The sequence below is a fragment of the Bos mutus genome, chromosome 3 (assembly GCF_027580195.1).
Source record: "Bos mutus isolate GX-2022 chromosome 3, NWIPB_WYAK_1.1, whole genome shotgun sequence".
Classification (NCBI taxonomy): domain Eukaryota; kingdom Metazoa; phylum Chordata; class Mammalia; order Artiodactyla; family Bovidae; genus Bos; species Bos mutus.
Genome location: NC_091619.1, coordinates 11,711,828 through 11,724,834, shown reverse-complemented (window position 1 = coordinate 11,724,834; position 13,007 = coordinate 11,711,828). Strand labels below are relative to the sequence as shown.

The window sequence follows — 13,007 nt, the reverse complement described above, 5'->3', positions numbered from 1 at the left end:
AGTAAATCTCGTTTCTGCACCCAAGTTCTGAGTAGCCTAAAATCTCTGCGGCTGAATATGGGGAGGCAGAGTTGGAAGCAGGAAGCGGACGCAGGGCTTTGGCTCACATACCTGTAGCTCCCACCTGCTCACTTGACCAGCCCAGGGCAGCTGAGGGAAGTTACCTTACCTTTGTTGAACATCTCAGCCTCAGAGACCAGATTTACAAGGCTTACAGAGTTGACAGGGCCAGGCTTACTAGTGACAAACGCCTGCAGCAGCACTACCACGCAGCATATATAACAACGATGAAAATTTGGGTTTGAGGCCACGCCAAGGAGATGTGGACTCACTCCGGGGATATGTGACTTTAGTTTACAATTATAAAGAACGCAGATCAGCTGTTATGAGGTTACTTATTAATTCCCAAGAGTATCAGAAAGAGGAATCACTCTAGAATAGACTGTAGGAGGAGAAAAAGGAAATGCCACTTACATGGGAGGAGGGCCAGCAAGGGGAAGACATTTATGAAACCACTGCCCCCGAGCCTGATGAGTTAGGTCCACAGCTGGCTCCTATGCTAAGTTGCTTCAGTTGTGACCGACTCTTTGCGACCCTGTGGGCGGTAGCTCACCAGGCTCCTCTGTCCATGGGATTCACCAGGCGCGAATACTGGAGTAGGTTGCCATTTCCTTCTCCAGGGTATCCTTCCAACCAGGGAGGAACCAGCGTCTCTTATGTTTCATGCATTGGCAGGTGTGTTCTTTACCACTAGCGCTGTCTGGGAAGCCATAACTGGCTTCGATGAATTCAAATAAGTGCATGGAACCCTGACAATACCAAAGTGTCTCTATCTGAGAGTCTCCAACGCCAGGATTAGTTTACAAAAACAGTCTAAATTGGGGGCTTCTGTCCTTCTCTCTGGGACCTTTTGCTGCTCTTCAGAGCCTACAGAGAAGTAAACGGAAAGGAGGAGCGTAAGTAGGAAGCGCAGCAATCCCTCTCCGATATCAGGTAGTCATAACCAAAGGTATTAAAAGAAGGCGTACATATGAAAAGGCTGGTCCTTTCCTAGTAGTATGACTTAGGCAAGTTGCTTAATTTCTCTCAGTCTCCGTTTTATCAGGCATCGAAGAAACCCCTATTCAGGACTATTTCCCAATCCTCACGGCGGCGGGGGCGGAGTGACAGGGAAGTGGATAACCCGTCAGTTCCAGCAAGCGGAGGAGCCCGCCGAGGGACACGCCCCCTCCGCCCTCCACCCGCGGGCTCCGATTGGTCCCCTTCGAAGGGGGCGGGGCCCGACTCTGGGCTATGCTTTGGTCGGGTAGGCAGCCGCGCTCCCAACTCTCGTTGGGGTCAGCGTCATGGCGGGTTGTGCCTGCGGATTCGTGCGCGCAGTGCTCGCCTTTCTGCTGGCGCCCGCGCTGGTGACTCTACTGGTGGCGCCGGCGCGAGGCCGGGGCGGCCGGGGCCACGGGGACTGGGACGCCGCCGAGCTGCTGCTGCCGCCGCTGCCGCCCCGGGAGAATGCGGCGCTCGTGGCTCGCTTCGTGACGAACGTCTGTGACTGGGGCGCACTGGCCACCATCTCAACGCAGGAGGGGGTGCGCGGCCGGCCCTTTGCCGACGTCTTATCGCTCAGCGATGGGCCCCCGGGCAAGGGCAGCGGCGTGCCCTACTTCTACCTGAGCCCGCTGCAGCAGTCGGTGGGCAACCTGCAGGTGAGCCGGAGGGGCAGTGTGGCTTCGCGGGGCTGGAGCGCGAGCCTTTCGACTACCGCTTAAATTCTGCCTGGAAAGGAGAGCCGGCCTCGTAGAGATGAGTTTGAACTCAGCCCAAACCTCTGGATCTTCTCTCCTGCGCTGGCTAGGCGTGCATTGCAGCTTTCCAATTGTTGGGCAACTACATACCAAGAATTGCCCACACGTCCTTGTCACCGTGCCACGCACTTGGGGGGTATTCTTTACCAGCACCTGGAGGACTTCTCACCTGAGTCGTCTTGGGGCACGGTGTCTCATTAACTGGGTTTTTATTATTAAAAGTTCTAGGCCTCAGGTGCACATCAGCCTCCCACGTAGGGAGCAGACCGGACTGGAGAACTAGGTCCTCACCCTTTGTCCACCTTTTGGGGCAGAGCCAAGTTAACACGTCTCCGGTGGATTTCTGATGCGTCGAGTGGTATCACAACCTGGAAACTAGAGCTATGCTGAGTCCAGGGATGGAGCAAGATTTGGGGAAAGTTCCTTTTGACAAAAGATACCTAGATTTGAGGTTAACATTGTTTATGGGTGATATTGAAAGAAACCTGTATTTGATGAGGCACTTGTGTGCCAGGATGAGCTTTCCCTTCATCTTCCACTCATTCTGTCTTTTAATCACTCTTTGAGGTGGCTGTTACCACCCTGGTTCTGCAGATAAAGAATTTGCCCTAAGCCCAGTGGCCACACTGGAATTTCATGCCAGATTTGTTGCCTTCAAAACTCAAGTCATGAACTGGTGGTCCATGAGCTGAGTATGTCCCACAGATGGGTTTTCTTTGGCTCACGCAGAGTTCTGTTTTGTTTTTAATAAATTTGTATTAGTTACCAACATTCAAAAATGGAGCTTGCAGTTAGAAGCCTAAATTCCTAACTTGTTGAAAAATGGGAAGATCTATGACACTGGGAGCCTGCATACTCTGAGCTAACCCTCCTTTAGTTAGGGTATATACATCCCTGTTCCTCTATTTTCTTATTCCCAGTCACCCACTCCACTCCCTTAGACATTTGCTCAGAGCAAGTTCATTTCAGTTTCATCAGTGATGGTCCATCTTGGCTTCAAATACAGTCACCTGGAAAGACTTTAAAAGTGCAATTCCAAAGCATTTTACTAAAAACATTTTATTATAAAACAATCCCCCAAATCCCTCCTGACGCTTCTAATGTTGGGAGGGGGTGAGAACCACTCCTATACACTATTATATTTAAACTTTTGCTGATATTATCTTCCTCATTTCAGGAAATGAGTAAACTCACACTCAGGTGCAGAGACTCAATTGTGACTAGTCAGCTAATGGCTGTCAGGTGGAACTCAAGTCTAGTCTTTGACATCTCTAGAAAATGACAGTGATGAGGCACTTACCCAGTGAAAAGGCATGCCACCTCAGCATCAGTCTGACTCTGATTCTGTCGATTAACCAGTCAAAGTTGGTTTCTGCTTTCCATTTTTTCTCCTCCTTCTAACCCATCTTCTTCTGACTATTTCTATCCACCCTACCCACCCGAATAACATGAACAAAATACCACTCAGCATTGCCCTCTGCCCAGAAACCTCTAACAACATCTGGCAACTTAGACCTGCATAAGATTGACCTGGGTGTTTGTTAAAAATGCAAATACCTGGGATGGGAATGGAACCAAGAAATCCGCATTTTAACACGCTCTCCAGAAAGGTGGTTCTTAAAGCCCTGACAGATGCCAGCCTATAAAATACAGTTTTGACTCCTTGGCTTGGAATTGAGGCCCTTACTACCCACAGCCCTCTACCTCTCACTACTGTGTCCCTAACCCCTTCCCCTCAGAAAGCTTGCTTTCATGCAAATTGGGTTTTCACTACTCACAGTCTTGTTGTATACTTTCCCCATTCTGTGTTTTTGCAGTTGCAATGACCTTTGCCTTTAATACATGTTTTCACTTTTGTGCTGATTTTGACTATCTTACAAGGCTCCCTGGAGTTTCCATATCACTCCAGGTTGCTGATATCTCCTTACACTGAACTTCAAATATGCTTACCTGTATCATTCGCTTGGCAGTGTTTATGTGCTGCCTTTTGACCTCTTCTATGTCTTTGTTTTGCATTTTTAAACTTTGTTTATGTTTGACTTTTCAACCAGATTATAAACTCACAGAGAAGGGAAAGACCTTGTCTGAGTCTCCCCATTCCCTATTTTTGGTCTCCCTAGAGCCTTGCCTAATAGGTTTTGCTGACAGCAAATTTTTGGCCTAATAATTCCAAAGAGATCTCTTTATTGCTCACTGTTTTGATGGGTCACTGTGAGATGGCAAAATCCCACACACAAGACATTTGAGGTTTAAAACACTAAATGTAGCATGTGAATTTTGCTGTAATCTGTCAACAAGCCTTTTATGAAGCTGATTTCTGAATAAGAAAGAATTAGGAATTTTGCTTATATCACATTTTTAATTTACGAATTCTCTTACTGGTAGAACAGGAGTGAGCAACTTCTCCAATTTTGAAATCACATGACAGTTTCTGCTAGCATAAGATAACCAAGAAGCATGATTCAGCAACTTTCTTGCTTAAATTGTTCAGTTAGCTAGTTGAACCACTGTGGTATTTTTATGCATTAGTTTCACATTAGTCTAATCCTTTAACTCTTTCAGTGAAGGTTGGAGATCAGCCTTGTATTTGGGTGGTAATGTAGTTATAATTCCTCTGGTAAGTATGGGACAAATTAGGAGTCTAAGAAAAAGAAAAGTGTTTAACATAATTCTTACCAAATTAGTTACTTAAAATATGAAACAACGTCCAACACACTTTTTTGGAGAGAGGATAAAGATCAATCTCTATCCAAGTAGTATTTTCCCAAGTGGAAGGTGGTATTTTCCAATTCATTGTTTCATGAAAGAATGATCAAGTTCTGGGGACAATGTGTATGCAACTTGTGAAATTTATTACCTCTCAGAGACAATATTTCACATGAGAGGTCTTCATTTTCTCTCTACAGGAGAATCCATATGCTACACTGACCATGTCTTTGGCAGAGACTAATTTCTGCAGGAAATATGGATTTGATCCCCAGAGTCCCCTCTGTGCTCACATAATACTATCAGGAACTGTTATCAAGGTAAATATCATGTAAGAACAGATACTAGTTTTGGAAGATCATTATGTTATTATTAACAGTGAAGGAAGACATATTTTGAGAATAAAATAAAATTTGTGATTGAGGTACAGAGTTAGAATATATTCTAATATGTAAAGTAATTTCATAAAAACTAAAGGTTTTAATTGGTTACTTTCATGTAGGTGTTCAATAAGATATTGAACTATTCAATTGAGCAGATAGATGTTCAATAAGAAAAAGGAACTATTTTTAAAAGCTGAGCAGATGTAACAGCTATTAGGCTCCTATATAAGGAACATCTGCGCAAAGTTCATACTCCTGACCATGTTGTACACTGTACAGTATTTCCCATGTTTGGATTCCTTGTCTCCATATTTAACAGTGGCTTAGAGCAGAAAGCAGATTAAGCATATTAAAAGGGGAGTATGCACAAATCAGTACACACAAATCCCTTCATTCCTATACACTAAAAATGAAGAATCAGAAAGAGAAATTAAGGAATCAATCCCATTCACCATTGCAACAATAAAGAATAAAATACCTAGAAATAAACCTACTTGAGAGAAAAGAACCATATACAGAAAACTATAAGACATTGATGAAAGAAATCAAAGATGACATAAACAGATAGAGAGATATGTCAAGTTCTTGGATCAAAAGAATCAATATTGTGAAAATGACTAAGCAATCTTTAGATTTAGTGTAATCCCAATCAAATTACCAGTGGCATTTTTCATAGAACTAGAATAAAAAAATTTCACAATTTGTATGGAAATGCAAAAGACCATAAATAGCCAAAGCAACCTTGAGAAATAAAAATAGAGCTGGAGGAATCAATCGTCTTGATTTCAGACTATACTGCAAATCTACAGTCATCAAGACAGTATGGTACTGCCACAAAAACAGAAATATAGACCAATGGAACAAGATAGCCCAGAGATAAGCCTACACGTCTGTGGGCACCTTATCTTTGGCAAAGGAGGCAGAATTATACGATGGAAAAAAGATAGTCTTCTCAAGAAGTGGTGCTGGAAAAACTGGACAGCTACATGAAAAAGAATGAAATTAGAACACTTCCTAACACCATACTCAAAGATAAACTCAAAATGGATTAAAGATGACCAGAAACTATAAAACTCTTAGAGGAAGACATAGGCAGAACACTCTTTGATATAAATCACAGTAAGATCCTCTATGATTATCTCCTAGAATAATGGAAATAGCAAAAATGGACAAATGAAATCTAATTAAACTTAAAAGCTTTTGCATAGCAAAAGAAACCATAAACAAGATGAAAAGACAACCATCAGAATGGGAGAAAACAATTGCAAATGAAGCAACTGACAAAGGATTACTCTCCAGAATACACAAGCAGTTCATGCAGCTCAACAACAGAAAAACAAAAACCCAATAAAACAATGGGCAGAAGACCTAAACAGACATTTCTCCAAAGAAGACATCCAGATGGCTAATAAACACATGAAAACATGCTCAACGTTGCTTATTATTAGAGAAATGCAAGTCAAAATTAAATGAGGTATGACCTCACACCAATTAGAATGACCACCATCAAAAAATCTACAAACAATAAATGCTAAAGAGGATGTGGAAAAAAGGGAACCCTCTTGCATTGTTGGTGGGAATGTAGATTGACAACAGCCACTGTGGAGAACAGTATGGTGATTTCTTTAAAAACTAGGAATAAAACTACCGTATGACCTAACAATCCCACTACTGGGCATATACCCCAAGAAAACCATAATTGGAAAAGATACGTACCCCAGTGTTCATTGTAGCACTATTTACAATAGCCAGGACATGGAAGCAACCTAGATGTCCACTGATAGATGAAAGGATAAAGAAGATGTGTACGTATATACAATGGAGTATTAGTCATAAAAAGGAATGAGTTTGAGTCAGTTCTAGTGAGGTATATGAATCTAGAGCCTGTTATACAAAATGAAGTAAGTCAGAGGAAAATGTTGTACATTAATGCATATATATGGAATCTAGAAAAATGGTACTGGTGACCCTATTTGCAGGGCAGCAAAAGAGACTCAGACATAGAGCACAGGCTTATGGACGTAGAGGGGGAAGTAGAGGGTGGGATAAATTGAGAGAGTAGCATTGGCATATATATATGACCATGTGTAAAACAGAGAGCCAATAGGAAGTTGCTGTATAGCACAGGGAGCTCAGCCTGATGCTCTGTGACCACCTGGAGGGGTGGGGTGGAGGTTCATGAGGGAGGGGACATACGTGTACCTATGGCTGATTCATGTTCATGTATGGCAGAAAGCAACACAACACTGTAAAGCAACTAATCCTCTAATTAAAAATAAATTTAAAAAATTGAAGACAAGAGTATCTATATTAAAAACTAGAAGTAAATTTAGATAGTGGGGGGTGAGTGCTAGAGAGAAGAGGTTAAATAAAACAGTGGGAAGGGCAAAGGGCAAGGTGTCATGAGGACTGATCTGATTGCTAAGCCAGTAGGCAGACGTCTTGACCTTGTCAATCATGAATACCTCAGATGGGTTTTAATCATGGTCTCAAAATTCTGTGTGGCTGCATTTCTGGAGCTGAGTGTTCTTCAGTAGTCAGAGAGAGGGGGAAGGCAGCAGATGCACTTGAGTTCCACTGTGCTTCTTCTAAAGACTTCCATCCTTTATGTGCACCCGTCTACGTGTTTAACATACGCCTGCTGTGGGATGAAATTGCTAATGTCACACAGCATAAGCACCAGCAGTATTTTATTATAGTACTTTGTGCCAACTACTCTGATAGCTCAAAATTGCTATTTCACAGTGAAAACTGGTACTCATGATGTTCTCCCACTTCATTATAGTACATGTTATCACCAACATTTGAAATCTCCATTGTTCTCTGCATTTCTTCAAGCTTCTTTTACTGCTTAAGGTCAAACTTTGTAGTAGATGTTAAAAGTGCTCAGCACAAAGGGAAAAAAAGGCGAGAAAAAATTACTACTATGTGTAGTGATGAACGTTTTAACTAAACTTGTGATTATTTTGCAGGGTATGCATATATCAAATCTTTATATGGTATACACCTAAAACTAATACAGAGTTATAAGTCAATTATTGATCAATAATTAATTTTAGAAATAAAAATTTTAAAAATCAGGATTTATAACTAAATAAACTCTTTAGGGTTTGTGGAATGCTAGAATCACACATTCTTAACAGCCAAGAAAACAAAATGTTATTGCTATGAGTAGGTTTATTTTATATATGTCTTTTAGGTGAGTGAAACAGAAATGGATGTTGCAAAGAATTCGTTATTCATTCGACACCCTGAGATGAAAACCTGGCCATCCAGCCATAATTGGTTCTTCGCTAAGTTGAATATAACCAATATCTGGGTCCTGGACTACTTTGGTGGACCGAAAATAGTGACACCTGCAGAATATTATAACGCCACATCTCAGTAAGTATTTACACACCTGCCATCTTTCTAATATTGCAGCCCTTATCAGTGGTCCTCAATCTTCTAAAGCAAAGGGGTCTTAACCATTTCCTGTACCATGGATCATTTTGGCAAGCTGGTAAGGCCTACAACTCCCCTAGGAATAGTATTTTTAATACGTAAAGTACATAAGATTACAAAAGAAACCAACTATATGGAAATACATTTATAAAAATATTTTATAAAATGTGGGGTATATAAAATATAGGATATATAGTAATATGTTGGCTTTTTAATGAATACATTAAATAGTAAGTTCCAGTAGAGAGTCCATAACCTTTCTGTACTTTCAGAGTAGTAAGAACTGAATATTTTAAGACATCAGCAGCAACAGTGCCGTGATATGAAAGTATCTGTAATTTCTATATTTCTGTTAGTGGCCATCACAGGTACACTGTCACCACTTAGTTTATTGCCTACATTCATCATTAAAGAGAATAATACGTTTCAGTTAGAACTTAATGAGAATGAAAACCTCTTTCCATCCCAGTTTTTCCCCATCACAGACACCCTGAACTCTATCTACAAGCTAGGACATCAGGTGGAGACTATATATATTTTTTTTGCCTGCGCCCCATGGCTTGCAGTATCTTAGTTCCCTTATCAGGGTTTGAACCTGGGCCACAACAGAGAAAGAGCTGAGTCCTAACCACTGGGCAACCAAGAATTCCCAAGACCCTGTCTTAGGTCTGTGCTTGTGGAGCCTAGTTCTGACCCATGATGGCATTTTCTCATGAGAGTCAGACCCGGGTAATTTACCCAACATGAAGGATTCACATGCAATCTGAGCATGTGACCCAGATCCTCAGGCCCTGGTCCTGTTGTGCCTGTGGGAGTGTGTGGTATATCCTGCCAGGAAATGGACATTTGGAGGGAAGGAGCAATCAGAGAGAATGAAAGAGAAGAACATAACCTGAAGATGGGAAAGGGTGGGAAAGAAGGGTGTGATCAAGTTTTTTGAAATTAGGTTAGGGTTCAAATGAAGGAATAGAAGGGACTGGTACTTTTCCCAGGCGGCACGGGTCATGCTGGCCTGTCGGGCAGCCTCAAGGCCTCGTGGATGGTGATGACAGTAACAGCAGCAATAACAGCGGTAGCAGTGGCGTCTGGTGGGCATTGTTGGCTGGTGCTAACTGGCGGCTTCCCATGTCTGAACTCACTCAACTCTCACCGCAGTCCTATGAGTTAGGTAGTCATTTTTTCTTTTCTTTTTTTTTTCTGGATGAAGAGCTGATGCACAGAAAAGTCAGAAACTTGCTTAAAGTTTTAAGAAGCAATAGTGCTGGGATTCAAAGCCCAGCATTCTAGCTCCAGAACCTTCACCTTGTTTCTAAAGGAGGTTTTGCTGCCCCCCTGGTCACATCGCGGGCAGCTGGCCAGGCTCCAATTCCAGTGTAATTTAAACACTTTCTGCTTGTGACAGACTGGCTGCTATTTGTGGAGGTGAGCGTGTCCATGCTAAGCTAGACTTTGTAGTTTGCAGCTCAGGTTTGGGCTTAAATTCTCAGCATTCATGTATTCTGCCTTATTATATTGTATAACAGATCTGTTGGTGAACCATTGCCTTTCCATCGTGACTGTAAATCTCTTCACAGCAAAACTCAAGTTTTAGTTTTGGATTTTCATTCCAAACAGAACCTAGTGCATGGCACAGAGTAGGTGTGTAATAAACACTGGCTACTTGTCAGGCTGATCTTTTGAGACAGATTCTTGACTGTTGTTTGAATAAAGAATCTAACAACAACAAAAACGAATCAAACAGTCATGGCATTTATTCTGCTGTTGTGCCTGCAGGAGAAGAGGTCCAGGCCAGTGATTGTGCTCTGGACCTGAAAGCCATCTTTTCAGGAAGGAGGACAGAGGCAGCAATTATAACATTATGGCTGGGCAACAAATTATCAAGGAGGATGGTCAGTAAGATGACAGGCCCACTCTTCAAGGTTAAAGTTCATTTTTATAGGACATAAAAGTCTCTGAAGTACAGTTATCTTTGTCTAAATTACATGCCTGAGGGCAATGTTTGCTTTAATAACAAAATAAAACTGGAAAAGAAAACTCATAAGTCTGCACATTGAATAAGTCAATGAAAAAGATAAATTTGAGGTTTCTACTTTATTAACATGGATGAGTGGGCCTTTTCTGCAGCTTGGAGATAAGAGGGAGCATTTTTCCCTGTCCTTGTGAGAGGAGGGCAGAAGACTAGCCCAGGGTGTGACCCCTCCTGAGACAGGATGCGAGAATCCTAGGAATGGGCAGTGCCTTGAATGTGACCTGGAACAGATGCTTCTGACTCCCACCCATTTCAGAGTCCAGGACTGGGTCCCCCACGTTTCCACCCACCAGGTCTGCCAGCAGGATTGTTTAGTAGCCCAAGAGAGTGTACAATAGTCCTTGTCTTGCTAGACTTGTATTGAATGGAGGGTGGTAATGTTTACCAGAAGTATTTGTAGATGTGGTTGGGTAAGCAATTCTCATAAGTATCAGCAATTGCCTCCTCTCAGTTAAGGCTGAGCAGCAGGCCTCTGGGGAAAGACAGAGGTAATGAGAGGTCAATGGATTGCAAACGTGCCCGCCCTCCCTTACCTGGAGATGGATTTCCTGATGGAAATCCGTGGTCAGGGCTACAACGGGAAAATGGATCGCGGTCACCTCCCTGGCTGAGTGCTGGAAAACTGCTGCTCTTTTGCTCTAATGTTTGGGACCCCCTTCTGTCTCATCTGTCTTTTAACTCTTCCGATAATCTTGAATGAGATGGTCACAGTAGCCACAGCTGCTGATCAGTGTTTTGTCCTGGCAGTGCTTGCTAAAGTGCGTCAGCATCATACTTGGAGAGGTGGGATGAGAGCTGAGATGAAGACCCTAGGCCTGACCCTAAACCAGGACTCATTTTAGTAGTGAATTTTTTGCGTGTTAGCAATCTCAGATTTTTCTTTACTACACTAAGTGGCCAAAATTAACTTGAGATCTTAAAAACTTTTAGATCAGAAGTGTTTCTAGCCCTTCCCAAGAATGAGTTAACTTCTCATTTGTCAGTTTAATGAAATAATTTTTCTTCCTCTCTCTTCCCCTCTCTAGGTGAAGCAGCATATGGCGAATTTAACCTCATGTGTGAAATTTCTGAGGAAGTTTCACGTAGATCTGAAGCACTTATTGTTTTTCTATGGAAAGTTTGCCAGAAGATTAGCCAGTTTTCTTTCTTTGCTTGCTTGCTTACAGGGTTGAGTTGGATTATTACTGGATTTCTTGGAGGATGAGATTGTTGGATATATTATATATTTTTTCATATTTTGAAGCCATTTTCAGAGAGACATGTCTTTATGATCAGCATTTTATTCCATTAATTCCAAATAGTTTGCCAACAGTGCTCCTTGAAGAGGAAGAGTTACCAGTTTTAGATTGACCATTGGCATTCGAAAGTACTCAAGTATGTGTTCTTAATTCCTGAAAACCCGCTGTGCTGGGGAGAGGGCCACGCCCCCACAGCTGCTGCCTGCGTCTGTAAGGGCTCCTATTACAGTGCACCTGGATAAATCTTGCCAAGACAAACAAACAATGATGAAACACAAGTGGAGCCTCCCACTCGTGGTCCACTTACGTTTGACAGTCCTGGGTGTTGTTAATCCAACACAAGGCAAAACTATCTCTTATACAGAACATAAAAAAAAAATACTCTTCAAGTCTAAAGTGATAAATATCTAGAACAAAGGATGATAAAACTTCCTTAATTTGACTTAATAAAGGAAGTTCATAAAATTTTCTGAATTTGATTTCCCCAGCTAAGTGGACACTGTGTAATTAGTTTCTTCTACTCAAAATACTTACACACAAGCACTTTTTTTTTTTTTCATCCCAAAAGGGGATTATGAAATAAAAAGATGGGGGGGGGCATTTTATGTGTAAGTTATTTCTGGTGTTCTTTTATAACATTTTTTAACATCAACCTGGACATGGACTAGGTTCAACCAGATCCAAAATCCGTCTTCCAACTCTCTCAATAATGGCCCAAGCCTTTTTCAACTTCTTCAGATCTCTAAGGGGCTTCTAATGCTGTTACTGCCTAAGTCAGGTCATCAGAGGGGGGACAACACGGTTTAAAAAATCACATCTCTTCAGAAGGGGAGAAACTTTGCTTTTATTACCTATAGACAGGATTTTAGAAGACTCTACGAGATCCTTTATAAGAGGTGTGTCAGGAATCAAGCAACTGAATCCTTAAATGGCTAAGAGAAAGGAAGTTGAATATGAGTTTGAAACTACAAAATGAACTTACCTGCAATCCAACAAACAGCTTCTCTTTAAGAAAAATCATGTGTCTTAAACTTGGTGGAGAAGGTTTCTTACTCAAAGCATTAATAATAAAAAGCATTATTTTCATGAAATGTGTCATTTATTTTCTTACACAGAGATGGTAATATTTATTGCACTTTTTTTCATTGTCCACTGCCGAAATCCCTTTGTGTTTTTATTTTAGCAGGTTGGTAAATTAACTTCTGGCTGATTTAAAGCTTAAAGTGAATAACGTGACCCTTTCCTATTGGTAAACGATTCATTGTGTCTTAAAATTTGGAGGTCTGCCAGACTGCAGTCTTTGTCAAGGGTCTTTCCTCAGGGCCTTGGGTGGCAAGGTAACTTGTGATAGAATTAAATTGAGAGTATCTATCTGTATTTTCCCTTTACTCAGTTATTGTGAAAT

At 41.7% G+C, this 13,007-nt stretch overlaps 1 protein-coding gene across 2 annotated transcripts; it reads left to right on the top strand.

Annotated features, from left to right (window-relative positions):
• Window positions 1-1,290: 1,290 nt before the first annotated feature.
• Window positions 1,291-12,693, top strand: CREG1 (cellular repressor of E1A stimulated genes 1). Of its 2 annotated transcripts, XM_005892978.3 has the most exons (4): window positions 1,296-1,703; window positions 4,709-4,828; window positions 8,091-8,275; window positions 11,390-12,693. In XM_005892978.3, the coding sequence occupies exons 1-4, from the start codon at window positions 1,347-1,349 to the stop codon at window positions 11,391-11,393; spliced, it is 666 nt and encodes a 221-aa protein (XP_005893040.3). In that variant the 5' UTR covers window positions 1,296-1,346; the 3' UTR covers window positions 11,394-12,693. The 2 variants fall into 2 exon arrangements, with proteins under 2 accessions (XP_070222955.1, XP_005893040.3); XM_070366854.1 differs by lacking the exon at window positions 11,390-12,693 and having other exon boundaries at window positions 1,291-1,703; window positions 8,091-8,279.
• The last annotated feature ends 314 nt before the right edge of the window (window positions 12,694-13,007 follow it).